The 25,792-nt window shown below is 34.6% G+C and overlaps 1 protein-coding gene across 3 annotated transcripts in view; it reads right to left on the reverse strand.

Annotated features, from left to right (window-relative positions):
- The window catches only part of LOC131666716 (alpha-1,3-mannosyl-glycoprotein 2-beta-N-acetylglucosaminyltransferase), a 651,543-nt gene that overhangs the window by 350,656 nt on the left and 275,095 nt on the right, over window positions 1–25,792 (reverse strand). For all 3 annotated transcript variants that reach the window (XM_058939594.1, XM_058939578.1, XM_058939586.1), the window contains exon 5: window positions 24,051–24,266. In XM_058939594.1, coding sequence (XP_058795577.1) covers window positions 24,051–24,266 — 216 coding nt within the window. The remainder of the gene's footprint in view (window positions 1–24,050; window positions 24,267–25,792) is intronic.

Genomic DNA, 25,792 nt, shown 5'->3' on the forward strand with positions numbered 1-25,792 from the left:
TAGCACAAAATTTACAATAAAATTATTGGAATTTTTTACACTAAAAAATCACTTATGATACGCGGAACATTATTTAAAATCAAAATCACCAATTTAATAAATAGCTTTTGAATAATAATTAAATAATGAATCACTAATTATTATTTTTGCCATTATAAAATCAACAATCGAATAACAATCGTTTTCAGTCATTTTACATGTATGTACAATTGAATCACTATCTCGCAACGCAATTTTAAATATTTAAATAAATTATAATTTTCTTATTTATTGATAATTCTGTCAAAAAAATCGTTACCAAAATTTCAAAATCTTGCTTCTCTTTCTTAAGGTACTAGTATCACTGTTTTATATTCAAATTTGCGTTATATTTATTAATTCCAAAATTGTAGTGATATTAACTTGCAAATTAAATTAAGTTAACTATTACGTAATAAATGATTATAATAAATTGAAATTCGAAATTATCCAATTGAAATTGACTAAAAAAGTGCTCTTGTTCATTTGAAAAACTTGCAATTATTGATTTTGCATAGTAAACAATGAATTTCCCACAATTGTAACGTCACGCTCCTTATATAGTTTTGATTTTGATCAAGTGTCCAAACACATTCAAGCGTGTATGTGAGGTAGCACCTTAGTTTCAATAGCGCTTTTTCTCAGTTTTCGGATGTAAGGCAGGGTACTATTGCGCTGTGAAAAGCGGAAAAAGAAACAGATGAGACTGAACCGTTACGGTACATACTATAAGAAAGGTACATACTACTAGAAAGAAAGAAAGATCTACGTATCTTTTGAATAAAAACATAGAATTTTTTAAAATATTTAAGCTATGTGTTTCCAGTACTTGAAGAGTAAGCTCTGCCAACCAATAACTTAATCAAAAATCTATTGAAGTACCATTATTTTATCTGTAAATTTTTTGATTGAATTGTAAATAAGTGCAGTCAATTAGAAATACAATATTTTTAATGAATTCTTTTTCTGTAAATGGAATGCAAGATTTTAGGTACTTTGTTTACCCACTACTTTCAAAATCAAGTATCTTGGAAGATTGGGAAACATATTTACGATATTAAAAGACCGAAATGAATAATTTTCTGGAATGACTGAGTTTTTTTAAATTTTACATTAAGCTGTTGGTGTTTTTTATTGATAATAATGGATTGAAAAAAAATATTTTTAATAATTTTGAAATCCATTGATCAAATACATGTGAGAGATTTTGAACTACAGAAACTATTATGCGTATTGGAAAACTATTTTAGTGCATTTTGACTAAGCCATAGCTCTCACAAGAGTCGTATTTTGAATATTGTAATTTATTAGAATTTTTGTTGCATCGAATACTTCTCGATTGCTCCAAATTTCGATCAGTAAAGTCATGTCTAATTGTGATTTTTAATGGATTATTATTGATTATTTCATATTGATTTGTATCTAGTAAGCTATTGTCTACTTTACTAAGTTAGTCAGATTATTTTATAGCAACTGTGCAATTGCCTTTATCAGGTTTTGTTGAAAACATATCTGGATTTAATTTGAACAATTTTTTTGATTTAAGATTTTATCTGGTAAGCTGTTATGTTGTTTAATTTTTATGTGGTTATTAATTTTTTTCAGTTATTTCTCGTGAAAGGATAATTATTTATTTAGAAAAGTAAATATTATAAAGTGAAATAACAGATGTAAAGTTCCACATTAATTTCTTTAACAAAGAGGTATATTAAATCTGTAGTAAATGAGGATCAGACATGCATCCATCACCAATACAATTATACATACTATATGTCAAATTATACATAGGTACCGAGTGGCAATAGGCGAAGGGAAATCGCTAGCAAAGCCGTTTTTCTCGTTACATAATAATGAATGTGTTATAATTAGGATATTACTCGGCGTGAGTTCAAATCTTTGGTTATATAATTATATATTAATTTTATAACGAGATCATAATAAAAATAAGTCAAGAATTGTTTAGGTGAAGATACAGCTCGTTTCAGACCTCGGCGTGGTTTGTAGGAAGCTCGGATCGATAGCGTCAGATTTTCCTCTTATATGGATAGAATGCCAAAAGGCCCGCGAATCGCGACGTGGATTTTAAAGCTAGTAGAATAAAGTAGAATAAAGTCTTTAATTAACAGAAAAAGACTTATATAATAGCAACTCGTGAGAGAGAATATGTATAGAAAATTCAGACAGAGCTTAGTAATGCGCTGGTACTTCAGTGATAGCGAAAACGCAGTCTTGGAGAATAGAATCTCGCCGGTCGGTCCACCATACAGGTAATGGCTCGTGGTATCGAGTATAAGCTAAAAAGCACAAGCGAAGTACGCACGAGGAGACAAAAGTTGTCGATACAGCAAAATACGGACGCGAAACTCAGTTATGTCGATACACAAGTCATATGTAGCTCGGACAACAAGCGACATGTGTTCGCGGCTCCGATTAATAGCTCTAATTGACGCGGAAAAGATCTTCTCTCTACAACTTGTCGCGTTCGTTCCTCAAAATTTAACGGTCTACGCGCTTTCTCTAAAAAATTGTAGCTCTTTCTGTCTCGCTCTTTCTCACTTAAATAGTTATTTATGCACCTTGGACTGTAGCACGTTGTATTACGTCGAGGGACGCTGAGAAGTGGAGGGGGGCAGTGGAGAGTCCGAAGCCGCGCAGCGGCCGAGGATTCTCCGCCCCCTTCCCCTTTCTCGCCGTCCCGAGAAATGAACAATGAGGCCGATTTTATGAACAATTACCTTAGACTTTAATTAAATTACTCTTTCACTATATAGTTTGTTGTGATGAAAAAGAACTTTTTGTCGTCAGATGCAACTGCTTCTCTTTCAATTTAGTATTAAATCGATCTAATAATGAAGTTTAATATTCTTATGTAATAATTTTTTCTGTCCGTAAATAATCGATTAATATTATATCAGTTGAAACCTAAAAAATTGTGACTATGATTTTTACAGCTGATCATACCGTCATCATTTTTTTGTATACCTAATAGAAGATAACATTCACTATATGCAAAACTTTGAAGGATTATTCAATGAGAAAATGAAACAGTAGTACAATATACCAACAGATTAAGAGAATTGGCAATGAATATAAAAGAACAAAAAAAAATCAGAATGTAAATCAACAGAAAATTTAAAAACATTTTTTGATAATTCAAATGAGGATGCTACTAAAAGTTTCAAAAAAGGACTTATACCAGAAAAATAATATGAATTCGGCCAAAAAAATACAGTTAATGCGATATCATTTAGTGCTATTGAAATAGAAAATGATATCAAAAGAAGGAAAACAATGGACAAAGTTGCAATTAACAACACTTATATATACAGCCGAGACAGACAATAAGAACCAACTAGAATATTGATCTGTCAAATTTAAAGGGATTTTCAACAAGAAGCATTTTTTTGTAAAAAGGGAGGTGTGTATACTGCAAAAAGTAAGATCATCTTTCCAATAACTGCAAAAATACAAAAAATAAAATAAAATTAATTTGTAAATTCTGCAGTCAACCTAGTCATTCAATTAGCCCATGTAGACTAAATAAAAGACAAAACATGCACTGTCAATACTACCAAGATCTAGGGTACGTGGTAGACCAATGCCCAAGCATCAAAGATTATGAAGTAGGTCACTATCCAAACGTATGTGCAAAGAAACCAGAAGCGAATGTAATTAAATGCGAATTTCGTGATAATTTTGGTCATATGAATCTAAATTGTCCAGATGCGATCTGTGGCAAATACAATAACAGAGGACTTGCAATAAAAAACTATAAAGTAGATGAACAACAAGTAACACTCAAAGTATACACCATCTGTAAAAACGGAAGACACATGGAAAAAAATGGTGAACAAACTAAAATATTAGTAGCAGAGTATAAAACCAAACAGCAATACACATGCCAATTGTACGGAGAATCTGGTCATACAGTAATATTCTGTTCAACTTTAAAACAAATACCAACAATGCAATTACATACAAATAACACAAATTTAAATAGGAAAAAAATGTTGTGAATTAGAAGCATTAATTAATTATAAATCAGAACATTCTGCAAGTTCTGCAACATTCCACAGCAAACTACCCTAACAACTGATAATACTCAAAAACAGCCAGAAAAAAATAGTAATCGCATTAACGAAAATATCTCACATTCGAACGTAAATACAATAACACAGGCCGACAGAATTTGACAAAAATATTTTACCAAGAACCCGAGTATAGTTTTCCGAAGGTTTTTTGCGCGCTGAATCCGAATCCGAGGTCAGAATTACTCTGGTGGCTCCGGTTTTCGAGATATCCTAACCTTAAAGTGCAAAAAACGCGATTTTTGCCTATATTTGAGGTTATGTAGCAAAGAAAAGAAATTTTTTTTCAAAAAACTGTATACATCAAATTAAAGTATGAGTTTTCTTCTTTCAAATGCCGTTGAGTATGCTCGGATATCTTTTTTTTTCACGAAGTTACACAAATTTGAAAATTTCAAATTTTATGAATTTAAAAAGCACCACATCATTCAGCCCAAGCTATCTAACAAGTAACCATATTAAAGAGCCACTCACCAATTTAAACCAAACTTGGAAATATGACAAAACACTAAAAAATATTGTGAGCATCGTGCTTCTATTTACAAAATGCTCTCTTACGGGTAGAAACCACCCCTGCCAACCCCTAAACAGGCTCACCCACATAACCCTGGGTAGAGCAAGTTTAATTAACTGCTTTTTGATAAAAAAACTCATTTTCTAATCACAGGTATGCGTACTAATATGATCTAGATAGGCCTCATCCCCAAATACCTCCTCAACCCTTTAAAACCAGCCCTCCCAACCCCTAAGCAGGCACACCCACATGACGCTGGGTAGAGCAAGTTAGCCAAGTGCTTTTTATTTCAAATTTGTGTAACTTCGTGAAAAAAAAAGATATCCGAGCATACTCAACGGCATTTGAAAGAAGAAAACTCATACTTTAATTTGATGTATACAGTTTTTTGAAAAAAAATTTCTTTTCTTTGCTACATAACCTCAAATATAGGCAAAAATCGCGTTTTTTGCACTTTAAGGTTAGGATATCTCGAAAACCGGAGCCACCAGAGTAATTCTGACCTCGAATTCGGATTCAGCGCGCAAAAAACCTTCGGAAAACTATACTCGGGTTCTTGGTAAAATTTTTTGTCGGCCTGTGTAATTGAAATCAACAATAAATCTTTAACATATGTACTGAAAATTGAAAACCTACTACAATATATAGTAAGAGACGAAAAATTTATGGGTAAAAATCTTACACTATTGATAGATAGTACCATTCAATTAAACATAATACAACAACATAGCATTTTAACGACTAACTTTAATAGTAATGAACAAATACTCATTTCAGGAATTACAGATAATTCTATAAAAACCCTCGAGCCTACACAGAGACCTATTCATGATATTTATTTGGACTTTCACTTAGCCTCGGAAAATTTTTAATATAACTTTCGATTGAATATTAGATACAAAAGCATTACTAGATCATAAAATATATAATAAGATTAGATGAAGGATATTTAGAGATAAACGGAAAAAAATTACTATTAAAATCAACCGTCACTAAATACTGTGCAAACGCTTCAATAAATGAAAAGGAAACCATTCAAATAATAAGTCCAGAAAAATACTTATAAAAACAAATAATATTCTAGAAATATAGGAAGACAGAGAAATTATAACATTACATAATGATATACAGATGATGCTATTTACAATAAATATAATAGATTATCAAAACATAAATCATAACACAATAGAAACCTCCAAAATACGCACCAATGTCGAAGAAACTACAACACCAATATATCAGCTTCACATAGGGTATTTCTTAGAAAATTTGAATAATGCACAAGAGAGTAAAAATAGCATCATACATGATGAACATAGCATACAAAATACTCTATATTTTGTTAAATATTACAAAATAATTCTGAGACTATAAAATAAGATAAATATAATAATGGAGGAAAAAAAAAATTATCTTATATTCGACATTGAAAATATGTCTAAAAGACTTGATGGTCAAGAATCAGAAATCTTGCTTTGTGGTTATATATTTTTAATGAAAAATGAATTAAAAATAAACTCAAATAATGAAGATATTATAGTCAAAAAAGAAGATCAGCATTACTAAATACAACATACATTGCATTTGAAGATACATGCCGGTTAGAAGGGAAAAAAGTCGGCATGTGCAAAATAGAAGAATAAGAAATCAACCTAACAGATGATACGTCAATTTATGTTGGGCAATTTTTACTACGATGTACTGTGTGCAGTGTAATGCGGTACAGTACAAGGCTTTGCCTGAGAGTGTTGCACTATTTGCAACACCTCAAAAAAGCCATCCCGGCCCTTGCCGCCCCGTAACCTGCCGTATAATGCGAACCCAGACGTGCCCTAACACAAACACTTATCTCTTTTTATGTCCGTACACCAACACCGAAGAAGTTAACGAAGCAAGCCGACAAACGCGATCCGATGGATACTTAAAAATGGAGCGCATTACTAAAATAAGAGAGCGCACGCACGCAAACACTCACGACCACATGTTGCTGACCGGAGAGAAATCACGGGAAACTTGACTGGGAAATACAACGAAAATGCATGTTGATGACACATGCAGGTCCGTTACACTCCTAGACACTGGCTCTGACACTCGTAGAACGCTGGCACACCTGGGGCGAGCAGAAAATTGCCGATGAAGAGGCAGCCGGTAATCAGCTGTCAGGCTGCCGCGCACCATCGGCGATATCCGGAGCGCCACACACTCACACTGATGCTGATCACTAGTTATACCCGGAGACACAAACAACACTCGAACACACATCACCTGACCGAAACAGAAGGGCTCCAGGAGGCTCTCCAAAGACTGCAAAGACTGGTATCAGAACACCAGGTGAACGCGCGAGAGACCGAGCGGCCATTTTAAAGCGCCGAGACAGACTGAACATGAGGGAGCGAGACAGACTAAACAATAGCGAGCGAGATAGACTAAATAAGAGCGAGCGAGATAGATTATATGAAGCGAGCGAAATGATAAATAGAATTAAATGTAAATACGAAGATGAGGGCGCTACAAATGAAACGACTTTAATTTTTTTCTTATCCACAATTAATTAAAGTTGAATTTAAGTATGAGAAATGGAAAAATATAGAAGTAGGAAAATTCGTATGCGACCGACACACCCTTTTATTGTAATGATAAGCGACAAACATTCCAATAAATTAAATTGATAAATTGACTGACGAAATTCGAACTTCTGACGAAACTCACTGATGACGTCACGACCAATAAGTGAATTAGAATAAAATTTGATTTCCGTCCGTATCGAAAAATAGATAAGAGTAAGGGTAGATCTTTCTGATCGATCAATGCTAACCGACTTAGTGAGGGGTGAGAGAGAGTAAATAGCGACAAAAGTAGGAGATAAAATGAGGGCGCTGTATCTCTCTAATCTACATACTGACCAATGATGAAAAATTCGGAGGGCGCTACCGATATCCGAATAACATATCAGCCAATAATAAGTTTTATTCTCGGTAAGAGGAGAGGAAGGGTGATCTTTTACCGCGGAAAGCCGATTCTCGTTCATTTTGCCGCTATCTCTCGAGCTGGAACGAGTGACCTGTGTCAAACAGCCTAATCGTCCAATTTCGCTCACAGAATCTTCCACCGAAATCGGAAGTAGGTAAAGTGCCACTCATTATTATTATTGCGGAGTACGGGCGTAAATTCCTCGGCCTAACAGGTCGCCGCGACGTGTGGATCCGTCGACGCCGATTTCTCTGGTACGTAAAGTGATTCGCGCTGACCATTCCGCCATTTCCCTCAACTGACGAAATTAGAAGAAGGTGATCGAAGAAGAAATCAGTGATCTAGATAATTCACGTTGATCTTCGCTATCTCCCCGAATCAGACCATGAGTGTTATAATCGAAGATATAGAAATTCAGTGTTTAGTTCATTCGCGCCGACCTATCGCCTTTATCCGAATTTAATGCGAGTGTTAGATTAATCGGAAGTCAGTTGGTGTTTGAGTTAGGTCGCGTTAACCAATTGCTCGGTTATTAGTAGCTTGAATATTAAACCTAATCAAACCAGGTATTAATTCTTCGATTACGTCGCGCTGATCATTCCGCCATTCTCGTTTAATCGAAGAACGAATGAAAAGAATTTTAGTCTCTATTAATTCGCGTCCTTATTGTTGCGTAGAATCGTGTTGAGTTATACTGACCTTTCACTAATTAGACCATTTGTACATGTAAGTTCAAATAAAATTAATAAAGAGGGATCAATTTTTCTTTATAAATTTTGCTTCTTGTTACCCTACCTTCTTTGCATGCTGATTATTTTCAGCTGCGGACGGTTGTAATCGGGAAACACTGGTTCGTCATTTTTTAGTTCCCATGATAGGTAACATACGCGCGAATTCGAACGAACTTCCGACCCGAGGTAGAGTGTCACAACCTGAGCTGCCGGCATATTACGGACGAGAGGACGGAAGGAAACCAAATTGTTGGACATCAAAGGCCTGAAATAGAGGAGATCGCGAGTTCACGTACATTTGCCCACACCGTCGCGATTCTAGGCCCTATCCCCGAAGATCGTCCTAATCACACGGCGGTCTGGCGCCCTAAAATAATCGGGGATAAAGAGCCAATCAGGCCTTGTGGCGGAAGAGCTTCGACAGCGCGACTAAGACCCCCCGAAATTCCCCGCCACAGCACATTGAAACGATTAGCTGTCTCAGAAACAAAAAAATTAATAGATAATAACCTAATCAGACCATCAATAAGCGCATTTAATGCACCTGCATGGATCGTACCGAAAAAGGGTTTAACAAAAGACGGGAAAAAGAAATAGAGATTAGTAACTGATTACAGAAAATTAAATGCTAAAACAATACCAGATCCCTATTTGCTACCAAATATAACAGATGTTTTTGATTGTATAGGAAGAAATAGATCCTTTACAACAATCGATCATACACAAAACTGCATTTAGTATATCGGCTTTAGGACGACTTCAATTGAAAGTGCTACTATTCAGATTGATAAACTCTCATTGTCAGGACAAAGAGTCCTGACAAAGGTACTCGGTGATCTACTAGACAAAAATTTCTACTACGTTTGTATAGATGACAGAATTACAGTTTCCAACACAGTTGAAGAACATAATGAAAGATTTAAAATAGTCACCGAAAACCTTAAAAAAACCGGACTAAAAATCGAAACAAGCAAATTTAAATTCTTTTAAAAAGAAGTAGAATTCTTCGGTTACATTATAAGTAAAAAAGGCATTAAAGCAGACCCTAAGAAAACAAAAAAAATTGAAAAATTTCCAATCTTTAGAACATAAAAAATATCAAAGAATTTGTAAGACTAACGAGCTACTATAGACATTTCATAATTGATTTCTCACAGAAAGCTAAATCTTTAATAGAATTGTTTCAAAAAGATACCAAATTCATCTCGAATAACGAAAAGACAAGCAGCATTCGACCAGTTGAAAAAGGCACTATGTACAGCCGCAATTTTACAATTCTCAAATATGAAAAAACCGTTTATAATAACCACAGACGCATTAAACTTTGCATTAGGATGCATACCTTCTCAAGGCGAAATAGGAGGAGACCAATCGCGTTTGCTTCAAGAGTACTGAAACCAGTAGAAAAACGATATCATACATATGAGAGAAACGCATTAGGAATAGTATTCCCAGTAAAAACTTTTAGAAATTATATTTATGGAAATAAATTTACGAGTGGGGTCAATAAGTCTTTACAAAATCCAACAGATGGCGCACGTCATGCTCAAATTATGATGTTTTTGGCAATACTACTAACTAGATATCGTACAAAGTTTCAGCTCCATTCATTAAGTCGTTTTTTTTGTGAGCGTTGGTTGAACAAAAAGTTATTGGTTTATTTGAAAAATGGAAAAAACAGAGTTTCGAGCGGTGATAACACATTTTCATTTGAAAGGCCTTACACCAAAAGAAATCACAGTTGAGTTGAACGCCGTTCATGGCAAGTCTGCCCCTGTAATTAAGACTGTTTATAACTGGGTAAATGAATTTAAACGCGGCCGTACAACAACAAAAGATGAACCTCGTTCAGGACGCCCCGTAGAAGTGAGTACGCCCGAAATAGTCAACAAAATCCACGATATGGTGTTGAGTGATAGAAGATTAAAATTGCGAGAATTAGTTGAGGCCACAGGGGTATCAAAGGGTACAATCATTTCAATTTTGCATGAAAAATTGGAGATGAAAAAAATATCAGCAAGATGGGTGCCGCGTTTGCTCACTGTTGAAAACAAACGAAGCCGTGTGGTCACCTTTGAGGCTTTTTTGGCACGCATACGTCGTAATCCGGAAGACTTCTGGCGTCGACTCGTAACTGTAGACGAAACATGGGTACACCACTACACTCCTGAAATCAAATAACAGTCCAAACAATGGATTACCGCAGGAGAACCATCCCCAAAGAAGGCAAAGACAGTAAAGTCAGCTGGCAAGATTATGGCCACGGTTTTCTGGGATGCCTATGGAATCATCTACATCAAGTACTTGGAAAAGAGCCAGACGATCACTGGATAATCTTATGCGCCATTATTAAGTTAGCTGAAAGAAAAAATCAGAGAAAAACGTCCTCACTTGAATAAAAAAAAATGCCTCTTTCTTCAAGACAATGCTCGAGTTCACACGTGTGCGGTTTCGATCGGAAAAATTAACGATTTAAAGTTCGAATTAATTGACCATCCACCATATTCACCTGATTTGGCTCCCAGTGACTATTTCTTATTTCCTAACCTCAAAAAATGGCTTACCGGACAACGATTCACGTCGAATGAAGAAGTCATCGCCGAAACAAATGCCTATTTTGAGGATTTTCAGAAATCATATTTTTCTGTTGGCTTAAAAAAACTGGAAGGCCGTTTAATAAAATGTGTCAACCTTTAAGGAGATTATGTTGAAAAATAAAAAAAAAATTACGTACGCAAAACCTTTTTTTCCTTCTTTTTGTAAAGACTTATTGATCCCCCCTCGTACAACTGTTAGCGACCATAAACCACTACTATAATTTAGATAAGCCGATATCAATACATGAGTACAAAAGTGAAGACTAAAATTGCTAGATTATAATTATGACATAATATACAAACCAGGATATACTAACACTAATGCATACGCTCTATTAAGAAACCTAATACAAAATGACAAAGTGGACATCCTAACTAGAGCTCAGTAAGCAAAACACATCAAAGAACAATCAGATACAGAAAAACTAAGCGACAACACAAAAGTTAATTATTAAACCAAATAAAACAAAAGGAAACAATAACGACAAATGTACTACAGAAAATGACAATAACATTATTTTTACGAAAATACCTGTCGAATTCAAGAAAGGCAATATCGTCATTTTTATCGATAATCTACACAAACCACTTGATGAAAAAACTAACTATTTAATATCTAATAAAACAATAAAAATTAATAATAATTAAAAACCGAATAAATTACAAGTTACGCAACTACATTGAAAAAAATTACTATTTACGTTATGTATCAATACAAAAAAATAAACATCTTCAATAATAAACTATATCACACAAATAATCATAACTCTTAAAGAACTTATGATAAAAAAAAATTAAACAATATAGTATTTCAAAAAATTTAATAATACTAAATCTTAAAGGAAACACATTAGAAAAAATCCTTAAAGATACTTTCAAAAATACAGTCATTAACGTTATTATATGACTCAACTATATATAATACGTAAATATTATTAATCGAGATAACATATTCAACTTACACTGCCCGTCAATCACTTTTGCTATGCTTACCTCAAAATTAGGCAAACTTGAAAGTTTTGTATCTCGGTCGGAAATCATCGTATCACAAAAAACCGCAGGGCATTTTAAAGGTAATTGCAAAAGCTTCCACTTAAGACGTGCAGAGACTTAAAAATGAAAATATGTGTTTTTTACAGTAAAAAAACTGATTAAAAAAATTTCATTTTTTTAACCTCGACTTAAATCAATGCCAATTTAGAACCAGGCGGTGGAGGGCAAATCGACCGGAGGGGTTCGGAGGGTAATGTCTTTCCCTTTAAAATTAGCCCCCGCGGGGTTCTATCCGATGTTTTTTAACCGAGTTACGGCGTTTTTTGTAAAAAAATAACCTGCTTTTTTCAATCCTCAATTACTTCGACTTGCGTACGTTTCGGAAAAAAATGCCAAGGAGAAAAAAGTTTCATTTTGTGCCCAAGAATACGAAAATAAAGTCAAAATAAAGAAATAGAGAAAAAATTTTTTTTCGGTTTTTTAGCGCATTAAAAAAATAAAGGAATTTAACTTTTTTTTTACGCATTTTTTTTAAATGTCTAGGGACGTAGTAAGTCACAAAAAAACTAAAACTAAGTTAAATTCCTTTATTTTTTTAATGCGCTAAAAAACCGAAAAAAAATTTTTTCTCTATTTCTTTATTTTGACTTTATTTTCGTATTCTTGGGCACAAAATGAAACTTTTTTCTCCTAGGCATTTTTTTCCGAAACGTACGCAAGTCGAAGTAATTGAGGATTGAAAAAAAAGGTTATTTTTTTACAAAAAACGCCGTAACTCGGTTAAAAAACATCGGATAGAACCCCGCGGGGGCTAATTTTAAAGGGAGACATTACCCTCCGAACACCTCCGGTCGATTTGCCCTCCACCGCCTGGTTCTAAATTGGCATTGATTTAAGTCGAGGTTAAAAAAATTGAAATTTTTTTAATCAGTTTTTTTACTGTAAAAAACACATATTTTCATTTTTAAGTTTCTGCACGTCTTAAATGGAAGCTTTTGCAATTACCTTTAAAATGCCCTGCTGTTTTTTGTGATACGATGATTTCCGACCGAGATACAAAACTTTCAAGTTTGCCTAATTTTGAGGTAAACATGGCAAAAGTGATTGACGGGCAGTGTACATCATACATCTACGCTTGGCGGATATTCAGGAATAAATAGAACAACAAAATGCATTAAATGCAAATACTTTTAAGAAAATACGAAAAACGATGTAGAAAACCGTATCAAAAACTGTGAATGTTGCCAAGAAATAAACTAAAAAGAATCAAAACCAGACAACCAATGATTATCACAGATACACCATTCAAAACATTTGATAAAATAGCAATAGACATAGTAGGACCATTGAATATAACAAAAAACAACAACAAATACATTTTAACAATACAAAATTAACTTTCCAAATTTCTCGTCGTAAGCCCACTAAACCGCCGAGTCAGTAGCTGACGCATTCATAAAATAATTCATACGTACTTTCAGCTCTTCAAAGATAGTTTTAATAGATCGCAGTGCAAATTTCACAACTAAATTATTAAAAGCAATTGCTAAAAGATTCACATTTTTAAACATCGAAACAACAGCATTCTCACCCCAATCAAATAGCTCACTAGAAAGAGCCCATCAATCACTGTACTAATATCTAAAAAATTTCGCTTCAAAGAAAATAGAATGGCATAACCTACTGGAATTAACACAATTCTATTACAATAAAAGCACACACATCGCACACAAATTCACCCCACACGAAATAGTTTTCGACTATCTTCCGGAACAACCATCAAACAAACCATTTAGGGCATATCAACAACTCCTAACATTTTGCTTCGATAACCTCCATACAGTCCCGACATAGCTCCTTGTGACTTTTGGCTGTTTCCAAAACTAAAAAGACCACTCAAAGGACACCGATTCGATGACAAAACAACGATTAAAAACAATGCGATGAGTATACATAAGACTATCCCTAAAAGTGAGTTCCAGGACTGTTTTGAAAAGTGGAAACATCGATGGAACCATGTTATTCAATCAAGTGGGGATTACTTTGAAGGATGCCACCCACCAGATGATAAAGAATAACGATAGCACGAAAATATAAAGGTAGGCCCGATACTTTCCGGACAGACCTTGTACAGATCTTATAAGAAGTAAATGTAAAATCGAAAAGAAAGCAATCAAAAATTCCCTATCTATTGCAATCTTTCCCCCGGATGAATTTGTACATAATATTATGAAAAAATCAGGATACATGGCAATAATTGCAGGGAAAGCAGTACATATAATAAAATTCATACCTACAAGAGTCAAGATATTACACCTCAAAGAGTGCAACAACGGATTACCTGTCCCCACGGGAAATGAAATCTCGTTTCTGATACCCAGAACTCACATTCTGAAAAAATAAGGAAATTCGGTAAACTGCAATTTAATCATACCTACTTATTACAAGATCGGGAACAATGGATCAAATTCGCGTCACACCATCAAGAGTAACACTCCCACACATACTCAAACCAAATACCAAAACTGGATAGACGTTCGAATCAATTGAATCTCATGCAATAAACGGCTTATACTCTCAAGAAGAATTAGACCAACTACAGAATCGGATAAGGACACATTATACAGATAACAATTTTTTTTGTACATATTATAATTCATTAAACTATTACACTACATTCACCTCCGCGCGACACACTCCATCGCCGAAGGATGCTATTACAAATGTAATTTAACACGCACATAAAATTTATATACTATTACAGTCGTATCGATGCACTATACTAGGACAAATAAATAAATTTTAATAATCAATAAACATTTCCATGTACACTCGCCGAAATCCATTACAGTATACCTGCAACTCGTAGAATAATAAGCTTCTCAGATTCCAAGTATCCTTGTCAGAATCATAACCCATGTAGAATACCTCCCGACACAGGCGATCACACTGCCTTAAGGTCCTTAAAACAATCCAATTCTGAAACTAAAAAAAAGTAAAAGAATTAAATAACTCAACAATCCAAACAACATCAATACACTAACTATGTACTTACGCATACCCGACGACACCTCCTCATTCCCGCCTTGAATTCAGCAGGATCAGGCAAGCCACTCCTGCTAGTCCGGTTTACAGCATGAGCATGCTGCCATTCCTCGAACTATAATTTTAATGCATATACATACACACATAATACATTACAAACATACGTAATACATTAAAATATACACATAAATACTCAGGCTAAGAAGCGAATATTTCCTTCTCTCTAATCAAGACATTGTCTTTATACTTGCTCACAGAGGATAAAACCAAACTACGTAAAATTGACCCAACATACCACTTATATACAGAAAATATGCGCACAAAGCGAAACACAACCCAACGAAAATAAACTCGACACTCGCTGAATTGTAAAAATTTAAGAGCTTGAACGTTCAAAATACAATAACTTTTTTACATTTTTTATTTTTATTTAACAAAGGATTGCGATTAATACATATTAACCACAAAATATTGGGCCCTTAGGTGTTATGTTTGCCAAATTCCTATATAAAATTCCGAAACTCGAGCTCTTAAAGAAACTCAAATTCTGATTAAGTCAGAAAAAGTCATTGCACTCTCAAGAACTCTCAGACAGGTAGCAAACTAAAAAGTCTTACTCTGCAAGTTGCGATAAAGCAAGCAAAACTTAATTAAGATTACAAGTATTGAAGATTTAACGAAATTCGGCAGCTATAAAAGCCCGCAAAGCATTGCAGCGAGCAGTTTGTAAGAGTTCAAGTTACAACTTGCATCTCAGGCCTCCGTTTGTTACCTATACGTAAATCTCGTGTATTTGATAACTGCAATACAGCTACAATGTGTCTAACACATTTTGTTAAATTTTAAATAAATAGTACTTGGTTAGAAAATATTCAACTAGTCAATTTCCGGAATTTTTAAACCCGATCTACGAGATATCTCTACAATAAGATTCCAGGTATTATAATACTCATTCATTCATTTCTCTGCTTTCTTTTTGTTCATACTTCTACACCATATATAAAATATATATAGGGTGAGTCATTTTAATCTATGGACCCCCATATTTCAAATTCTATGCATAGTACAGAAAAATAGTTCAGTCAATAGTTGCTCAATACCAAGGGGGCTATATTTTGGTAATCTTAAATTTGATCTTAAATATCATGGGTAAAGGTTATTCCAAGGCCAATGTTATTTTAAATAGGAACCCTTACTTTTTATCTCGGATTCGGATTCTGCGTTCAATTTTACGTTCAAATCATGTAATATGTGTGGGATCCAAATGACCTCCACACCACCCCCAAAGTCATTTCGAGGTCAACCTTACTTTTTAAATCGGACCTCACATTTTTCGTCGCAGGTTTGAATTCTACGTGAAATTGACGTTCAGATAATGGGACATTTATGGGGTCCGAATTACCCCCACCCTCAAAGTCATTTCAAGGTTAACCTTACTTTTTTAATGGAAATCCCTATTTCTAACACCGGATATGGAAAAAGTGGGAAATTATTCTTTCGGAATAATATTCAAAGGTTTATTTTCGTGATCTTCAGAGCGTGAATTCAAGAGCAAAAATTTAAAAAGTTGAATAGTAATTTTGTCAAATTTTCTGACAAAGCAGTCGCTGTGAAAGTATCTATTTAAAACATGTTAACTTATGTGTGACAGTACTGACCTCGAAAGTAACTTAAATAAGAAAATATCGACCTGTCCCTTTCCCCTTTTCTTTTTCTATCCTCTTCTTTCCACTCCCTCCCTTACTCATCCCTCTTCCTACCCTACCTCTCGTATTATCACGCTCCTCTTTCCCCCTCCCTATCACTTCATATGATCAGTCATATGAAGCTGTTTAACCGTGTTCGATTTGAATGATGAATAAATTGAAAATTATTGGTTTCATCTTAAAGAATTTAAGTTTTAATTAAGTTTATTTAAGTTTAATTTCAATACAAAAAAATGTAGATGTAAATATCTTCTAGTTATGCATTGCAAAATAATAAATTGCGAGGGATAAAAAATTTTCCAGTAATATTGTTAATACGCAAAGTTATGTAAAATACTGTCATGAATGTAAACTAGGAAGTTTCTGATTAGTATTACTTTTTTCTAAAATCTTGTATTCATTATTAACCCATTAAGTCCCAAACGCACAAAATTTTAACGTTGACTTTGACCGCGCATCATTTTAAAATAAACGAGGGACTTTGAACTCAAGGCACATATACTTATGTTTTTGAGGTCGCTCTTTCGATTAGCGGTGTCGAAAATTCCGAAAAATAACGTTTAACCTATTATTTTTCAACAAATATAAAAAAAATGCACTTTTTGGACTCGGATTTTTTTTTCAAACCTAATTTCAGCAATGTTCCGAATGGCTAGGCAACTTCTAATACAGATAAAAGGTGTTCCCGATATTTGCACTTCAAAAATATGCAGCGAAACATTTCGATATATAGTGTTATCCAATTCAAAATGGCGTCCGAACGCCAAATTTTTGTTTTAAATTTAGTCAAAGAATATACTTAATTTTTTTCAGATTGATCCGGTACGATTTTGGATTTTTCAAAAAGTCAAAAAATCGAAATTTCGAAAAACGTCCTTAAAAAATCAGAAAAAAATTGTGATCATTCTTTGATGAATTCTAAAATATTTTTGTTCTTTCCAGAATTTTATAAAAGTTTATAGTTTTTGAGATAAAATTCTGTAAAAATTTTTTGTCGTAAACGTCCCTTTGCCTTTATTTATAATAAAGTTTCCCGATTCTCACCGCGAGGAGGTGGACGATTGAGAGAATCATGTTTTCTTTTTTTTTTTAATATTTTTTTTGTTTTTTTTAATTTTATTTATTTTGTTTATTTTTCAATTTTATATTTTTTAGAGAAAAAAACGCTAATCATTAGTATGATTCTTTTCAAAGCATGGTTGACAATAATACGAGGAACACGTATTACAAAATGTTCTTGTTCGTGTCTTACAGGTTTCAATACTACACTTTCTTGACAAGAAATTTTTTTCTATTGTATGCTTACTTCGTTTTTTGGATTTGTTCAAATACGTTTTACTCACACTTATAGCAAAATCTTTTGTACTCATTGGAGCTTTCTTACCTTTAGTACAGATATTATATAATACGTTAGCATTGACGAGAGAAGTTTGTATAATTCTTAAAAAGATTACCCATGTCCATTTCTTAGACCTTATTATAGGTTGTATGTTATTACAGCGTTGATCGTGCAAATCAATGCCACCCATAAATTCATTATAATTTAGAAATGCTCTGGGAAAATCTAGATCATTTTTTTGCTTTTCATCTTTTTGGCGACGTTTCATAGCACCTAGTGGTGTTATTCCAGCAGCAGTGGTTAAAACAGAGACAGGTTTAGAGTCCATTACGGTTATGAAATTCATGCCGCTATGTTTATCATGTTGAACGTCATACTTTCCTCGGTCATCTTTTTTGTTAATTGTATTTTTAACAGCAACTCGGTTTTCTCTAACGGTACCCGTCGCGTGTAATCCATATTTGTTCAAATGAACAAGAAGATCTGGGCTCGTAAATAAATTATCAAAATATATGTGTAATCGATCTCGGTTACGCAGTGTACTGTATTTATGATAACTTGAATCAGATTTATTACTACGCGACTACCAAGGGCACAATTAGATAATTTATCATCCTTATTAGAAGATTTCCCACAATATATTTCAAAATCGAAGAGGTAGCCACTGGCACTACAAAGAGCCCACAATTTTATTCCGAATCTTATTGGTTTTCCCCTTATGAATTGCTTCAAAACCGATCTACCGAAAAATTTCACCATCATCTCGTCTATCGACAATGCCGTTTCAAAAATTCCAAATCTCATCAAATTTTGTCTAAAAATGTTTACAAATTTTCTTACGCGATAAATTCTATCATTATCATTTTGATCTTGAAGCTCGTGGAATTTAATTTTGGATTTGATATCATAAAATTTGTTACGGCTCATTGCAGACGCCACCAGTTCACTTCTCAAGCATGGATCTAAGGACCAATAATCCTTCTGAGATAGTCTTTTATTATACATTGTAAAAATAATAATACCTATAAATATTTCTAGATCGGTAACTGTGATATCATAATCATTTATTTTTGAGCATTTGATAATGTAAGATTTAAGTTCGAGTGAAAAGTAGTATTCAAATAATTCTGTCGGAGTACTTTTCAATATAGCAGACACATTATTTTTACTAAGGAAAAGCTCATTTGATAAAGTATAATTGTGACTATATTCTCCTTTGATCCACTCATACTTGTGATTATCTTCCAATTTTTTTTGTGAACTGGTATAACTGTCATACACATTATTATAAGATTGAACAGTAAAGTTAGAATCGCAATTATCCATTATCTCAGAAGAATCAAATTTAGAATTATCATCATCCTCATAAATATTGGATGCATCTGAATCGGAATGTTCACAGTTCGTAAAGTCAATAGATGGAATAATGCATCCGTTCACGAAATGTTCGTGCTCATCATACTCGAATGAATGGAATTGTAAGTTATTTGGCCGATGTTGATTGGCAAGTGCTGTATTAGATTTCCTTTTAGACATTATGTTCTCTGTTTTATATAAAACTTAGTAGAGATTTTATTCAAATTGAAATGAACAAAAAATTACGCTCAAGTTTATGACAGGAATTTACTTTGATTTGAATAGTGGCAGTGCGTTGTTAAATTCTGAAACGTAGCAACTTTTTTTTGGTTCTTGCATAAAGGTAATTCTGCAGTTTGACAGAAACGCAATTACTGCGTAGGAAAATAATACATGTACAACCTACACCTATAAACTATATTCTAATTCCTTAACAAACTTCGTAAAATTAATCTCCATTCGATATGTTGAAGTCACTGATATGTAAAGTTTTCTTTTTGAATTTTTATTCAAATTCTATCTCAAAAACTGTAAACTTTTATAAAATTTTGGAAAGAACAAAAATGTTTTAGAATTCATCAAAGAATGATCTCAATTTTTTTCAGATTTTTTAAGGACGTTTTTCGAAATTTCGATTTTTTGACTTTTTGAAAAATCCAAAATCGTACCGGATCAATCTGAAAAAAATTAAGTATATTCTTTGACTAAATCTAAAACATTTTTATTCTTACGAAATTTTTATGAAAGTCTATAGTTTTCGAGAAAAGAATCTGTGAAATTTAAAACAAAAATTTGGCGTTCGGACGCCATTTTGAATTGGATAACACTATATATCGAAATGTTTCGCTGCATATTTTTTAAGTGCAAGTATCGGGAACACCTTTTATCTGTATTAGAAGTTGCCTAGACATTCGAAACATTGCTGAAATTAGGTTTGAAAAAAAAATCCGAGTCCAAAAAGAGCATTTTTTTTTATATTTGTTGAAAAATAATAGGTTAAACGTTATTTTTCGGAATTTTCGACACCGCTAATCGAAAGAGCGACCTCAAAAACATAAGTATATGTGCCTTGAGTTCAAAGTCCCTCGTTCATTTTAAAATGATGCGCGGTCAAAGTCAACGTTAAAATTTTGTGCGTTTGGGACTTAATGGGTTAAAATTTGATCAGATTATTACATATGTAAGTTAAGGTTCCAAGTTCTTGAGTTATTTTGTGAACGCTTACTCAATAGAGATTGCAGATTATACGCCTACTGAAATTGTTGATATGATAATAATTTTAGGGGAACGTCATAACAATTATGCTGTTACATTGAAACTGTACGCTGAATGGTACCGAGACTGAAGACATCTTACTGATATGATAATAAGAAACTTGTCTGAAAGAGCACGTACCGGACAGGTGGTGCACTAACGCCGACATCATCAATACGACGACTATGAGGTACGAGTATTGGTTGTTCTATCAGCTGTTCATCTTGATCCACACATTAGTACCAGGCAGATTGAAAGAGAAACAGGAATACCACAACGTACAGTCTCAAAAATTTTAAGAGTTTATCGCTTTCACACTTATTACATTACTCTGACGCAAGCCTTGAGATCACATCATCTTTTGGCGCGTGTTAATTTCTGTCAATGGGCTTTGCAAATGATAGGCAATGATCCTCATTTCTTTCGAAATGTACTTTTCTCAGATGAAGCTATATTTCACAATGATAAACAGCTCAATAGGCATAACTGTCACTATTGCTCGGACGAAAATCCCCACTGGTATAGAGCTTTTGAACATAAGAATCGATGGAGTCCAGTGGTATGATGTGGTAAATGCCTATTTGATTGGACCCTATTTTTTTGACGGAAACGTTGATAGACATACTTACTTGCTACGGGATTACCTGCCGAGACTGTCAAAAGACGTTGACTTAGCAACGCGAGTAAGAATGTGGTTTCAATATGATGGTGCTCCAGCGCATTTTTCACTCGTTGTAGGTCAGTTTTTGAATGAAAACTACAATGGCAGGTGGATTGGACGACAAGGCTTAGTTGAATGGCCTGCTTGCTCTCCGGATCTAATATCGCTTGATTTTTATTTGTGGAGATACTTAAAAAATGTTGTTTATGCTCTAAAGTCCACGGCCATAGAAGATATGAGGCACAGAATTCGAATAGCTTGTGAAGCCATCCCTCGAGTAGTCTTGCTTGAAATTGTGGATAGTTTTGAAAGAATAATACGATTGTGTATTGAAAACAACGGAAGAAACTTTGAACAGTTTATCCGTTGCTAATGAAATCAATTGTGGCAAACGTGAGAGGCAAGGGGACTCACGTTAAACAAGCACCTCGAACATGAGAGGCAAGGGGATTCGCGTTAAACAAGCACTCCGAACGTGAGGGACTAGGAGACTCACGTTAAATAAGCATCCCGCACGTAAGAGTCAACCCTTTAATAATGCCTCTCAATAATCTCTCAATAATATCTCAATAATACCTCAATAACCTCTCAATATATCTTAGAAAGCTACTTTTGCTGCGACTCTTCGTCAAAAAACTTGAAAAAATTATTATCTAACTTTTTAAAAATTTTTCCTTGAATTAACCCTAGGAAGGTCACGAAAAGAAACCTTTAAATATTATTCCGGACGAATAATTTCCCGCGTTTTCCAAATCCTGTGTGAGAAATAGGGGTAGATTGGGGGTCATTCGGACCCTATAAATATCCCATCATCTGAACGTACAATTTCACGTAGAATTTAAATCTGCGACGAAAAATGAGGGGTTTCATTTAAAAAGTAAGGTAGACCTCGAAATAACTGGGGGGGGGGGGTGTAGATCATTTGGACCCCACACACATATATTACATGATTTGAACGTAAAATTTAACGGAGAATCCGAATCCGAAATAAAAAGTAAGGGTTCCTATTTAAAATAATATTGACCTTGGAATAACCTTTACCATGTTCAAGATCAAATTTAAGATCACCAAAATGGTATTGGTATTGAGCAACTATTGACTGAACTATTTTTCTGTACTATGCATAGAATTTGAGATATAGGGGTCCATAGATTAAAATGACTCACCCTGTATGGAAAATATAAGTGAGCCTTGCCCACTAGATTTCATATTAGTACGTCTTAAATGTTAGGTTTTACAAGTAGTTAACGCCCAAGACGTAACAATACCATCGACTCCGGAGCTTTTCCTGAGGCTAATCGTTGTAGTCCTAAATTCCTGCAGGGTCTTCACCCTTTGATTCTGTTGTATTTATTTGCTTCATTTGAGAAATTAAACCGCGGTTTCTGTGTTGAAAATAACCCTTCCGCGATCCTTTTTAATCCTTAAACGGCCAAATTGACACTACTGGTACACTGCTCTTTCGACGGCCAATAACTAATGCTGTCGGAAGATAAACAATATATATACTTTTAGTGAGGTGACGGCAGGTACGTCATAAAAAAAGACGAATGCTAAAGGGCGAAACGCCCTGCACTGTTTCAACGTTATAAAATACTTAATCCTCTGCTCAGCTATAGTATATTTATTTTAAGTTTCATTCAATATTTTTCATTTCTTCTAGTTTTATATTCTTTTACTATCATCATATGTTATAACGAATTTAATTCATTCGTTATGTCTCTCTCTTCCCACACATGCATGTACACAATTTATATACTTATACTATATTTGAATTATATTATTATATTGTACAGCGGCCTGCAGCAGCCGACAACGTCGAAGTGTAAGGTAAGAGAGAGAGCCCGGTATGTCTACTAACGAGCCTACAAGCAGGGAGAGTCGCGTCCGCGTGTATGCGTGTATGCGTGTGGTCGCGCTGCCGAAAAGCGCGATGAAAGAGTGGGGACGCCTCCCGCGGCAATTGACTGGCAAACGTAACACGGGCGACACGTGTCTGGACGCGCATTGAAGCAGAGGCTTTTCCTTTTTTTTCTGCTTGGGCAGCTGCCGCGGTTTAGCATTCCTCGACTTTGTTCTCTTTACTGGAGTGCTTGGACTTTCGACCTGGCTTTGCCTGGGATCGTTTGCGAGTGCGTACAGTGGTGCGGCGATTTGACAGAGTGGTGTGCGCGTGTTGGAGCCTAGTGCTAGGCAGTCCCTCGCTTCTTCACCGCTGCATCCGGCGTCCGGGAACGCCGTTCGGCGAGCGAATACTCATTGTACAGAGGGCCTGGCCATTGCCATCGCATTGTAAGTACCGACTCGTCTAGCTCTCTCTTGCAGGCTTGCCGCTTCTCTCTCTCCTTGCCGACTTACTGCTCTGTATGCTTTCCCTTGGATGCTTTATATAAATTATTTTTACCCTTTTTATCCTCTGTGCTTCTCTGACTTTGCACCCGACTCTCACTCCCTATCCTTAGCGAATTCTCTGCGCTCGTCGCTACTTTTCGCGCTTTTCAGCCACTGCCACCTGCGACGCTCTACGCGGGCCACGAGGCTGCTTGACATTGTGGCTAGTTGAAGGGCTTGGCCACACGTGCACCAGCGTACTAGCCTCGTGGCATTCGTAACTGGTAAAGCCGAGCTGTCAATCATTTTATCCTCTCGATTATAACGACGAGTTAGCTAAAACCCCGTTATAATGTATAAAAATAAAAGTAATTATACATTTTATTAGCGTAATCAAAAGGATCACTTTCGGAGTAAATTATAAAAATTATTAGATAACTAGTTTACCTGAATATGAACTATTTTCTTTCCATAGCTTTTGATAACGTTGCTAGTTTGATAGTGTCCACAATCTTGAGAAACTATAATAGGAAATTGTTGATCATTGGGACGGAACTTCAGAAGTCGATCAAGACATCTTTTGACAGTTACTCGATTACAAGAAATAACTAAGATAGCTATAATCGGTGATTGACTGACTGGGCTTGTTTCTACTTCTGTTTCCTGGAAATTTCCCAAAATTTCAATCTATTACATATGTGTGTGTGTCTGTGTGTGTGTGTATGTTCGCGTGCATGCATATGTGCGTGGATTAATTATTGTAAAATCAATTTCTCGCCACCGCATTATGTAGTGTCAATATCCCCGTTTATAGTCAATAAGTGTTCACGATTTATGATAATAATCCAATGTTTAAGGATTCAGATATCGATACTGCATGTCATCGTTTTGAAATTTATTTTATAATTGTAGAATACAGAAGTAATGTAAGTTTAAAGTATCAACTTGCATTGTACTTGTGTATGTGTGTGTTTATATACAGGGTGTCCCATTTTAACTTGCTCAGTAGGATATCTCAAAACTTGGAAAGGTAATCGAAAAATGTTTCAAACATTTTTTCAAACTTTGTAAAAGTTGTATGGTTCGGAGGGGGGTCAACTTATGATAACCTTAAACTTGACCTTGAACTTTATTTTCGAGGTCATTTCAAGGTCAACTTTGTTTTTTCAATAGGAACCCCTATTTTTGACTCCGGATTCAGAATGTACGATGAATTCTACGTTCAAATGATAAACGTTTGATTTATTGACAAAGCCACTTTCAAAAGTGATGGCAAGCTTAACAAACACAATAGTCATTATTAGTCCCTTGTTAATTCTCACTGGCATCGTCAAATTATCAATCAATATTGTTAGAGTATTAATGTTTGGGCCGGAATTTTTAATGGGCATATAATTGATCCACATTTTTTTGATGGTACAGCCAATGGCCCCCGACATCTTGACTTTCTAGATAACCATTTGCCCGCATATTTAGAGAACATTCCGTTGAATATTAGACAGCTTATGTGGTTCCAATAAGATAGTGTTCCAGCTCATTTTGCGGGCAATGTTAGGGTATTTTTGAATGGTCAGTTTGGAAATCATTGGCTAAGTCGTGTTGGATCAATCCCATGGCCACCAAAATCACCTGATCTCAATCTATAAGATAGTTATTTTTGGGGTTTCAGTAAAGATGCTGTTTATGGAGATGCACCACTACTAGATTAGACATGATGGAAAGAATCAGGAGGACTTGTGTAGCAGTCACGCCAGAAGTACTCAGAGCTATCATAAACAATTATTGTCGTAGATTGGAATTGTGTTTAGAAAATAATGGAGGACCAATTGAACACTTGCTATAATCAATTTAAAATTATTTTTTATTTGAAAATAAATAATGTTACTCGCTATGACGAGCTGTATCCCAAATAAGTTGCTTGCTGAACTCTGTTCATTGATACATGAATAAATTGAATCTAAGCTACAAACTCCCTTTGCTTTTTTACTTACCTGAATTATAAATTTGAAATCCCATTTTTGACTTTCACATAACTTTGAGAGGTTGAAATTATAATTCATTCAATCTGAAAAGTTATAATTTAATAATTCATTTAATCTCAAAATTCTCGCTCTATCCGAATCCGACGTCAAAAGTAGGGGTTCCTATTCAAAAGAACAAAGTTTACCTTTGAGTGATCTTGGGGGTCT

Source organism: Phymastichus coffea, unplaced genomic scaffold (genome assembly GCF_024137745.1).
Source record: "Phymastichus coffea isolate CEN01 unplaced genomic scaffold, Cenicafe_Pcof_1.1 PCOF00004, whole genome shotgun sequence".
Taxonomy (NCBI): Eukaryota; Metazoa; Arthropoda; class Insecta; order Hymenoptera; family Eulophidae; genus Phymastichus; species Phymastichus coffea.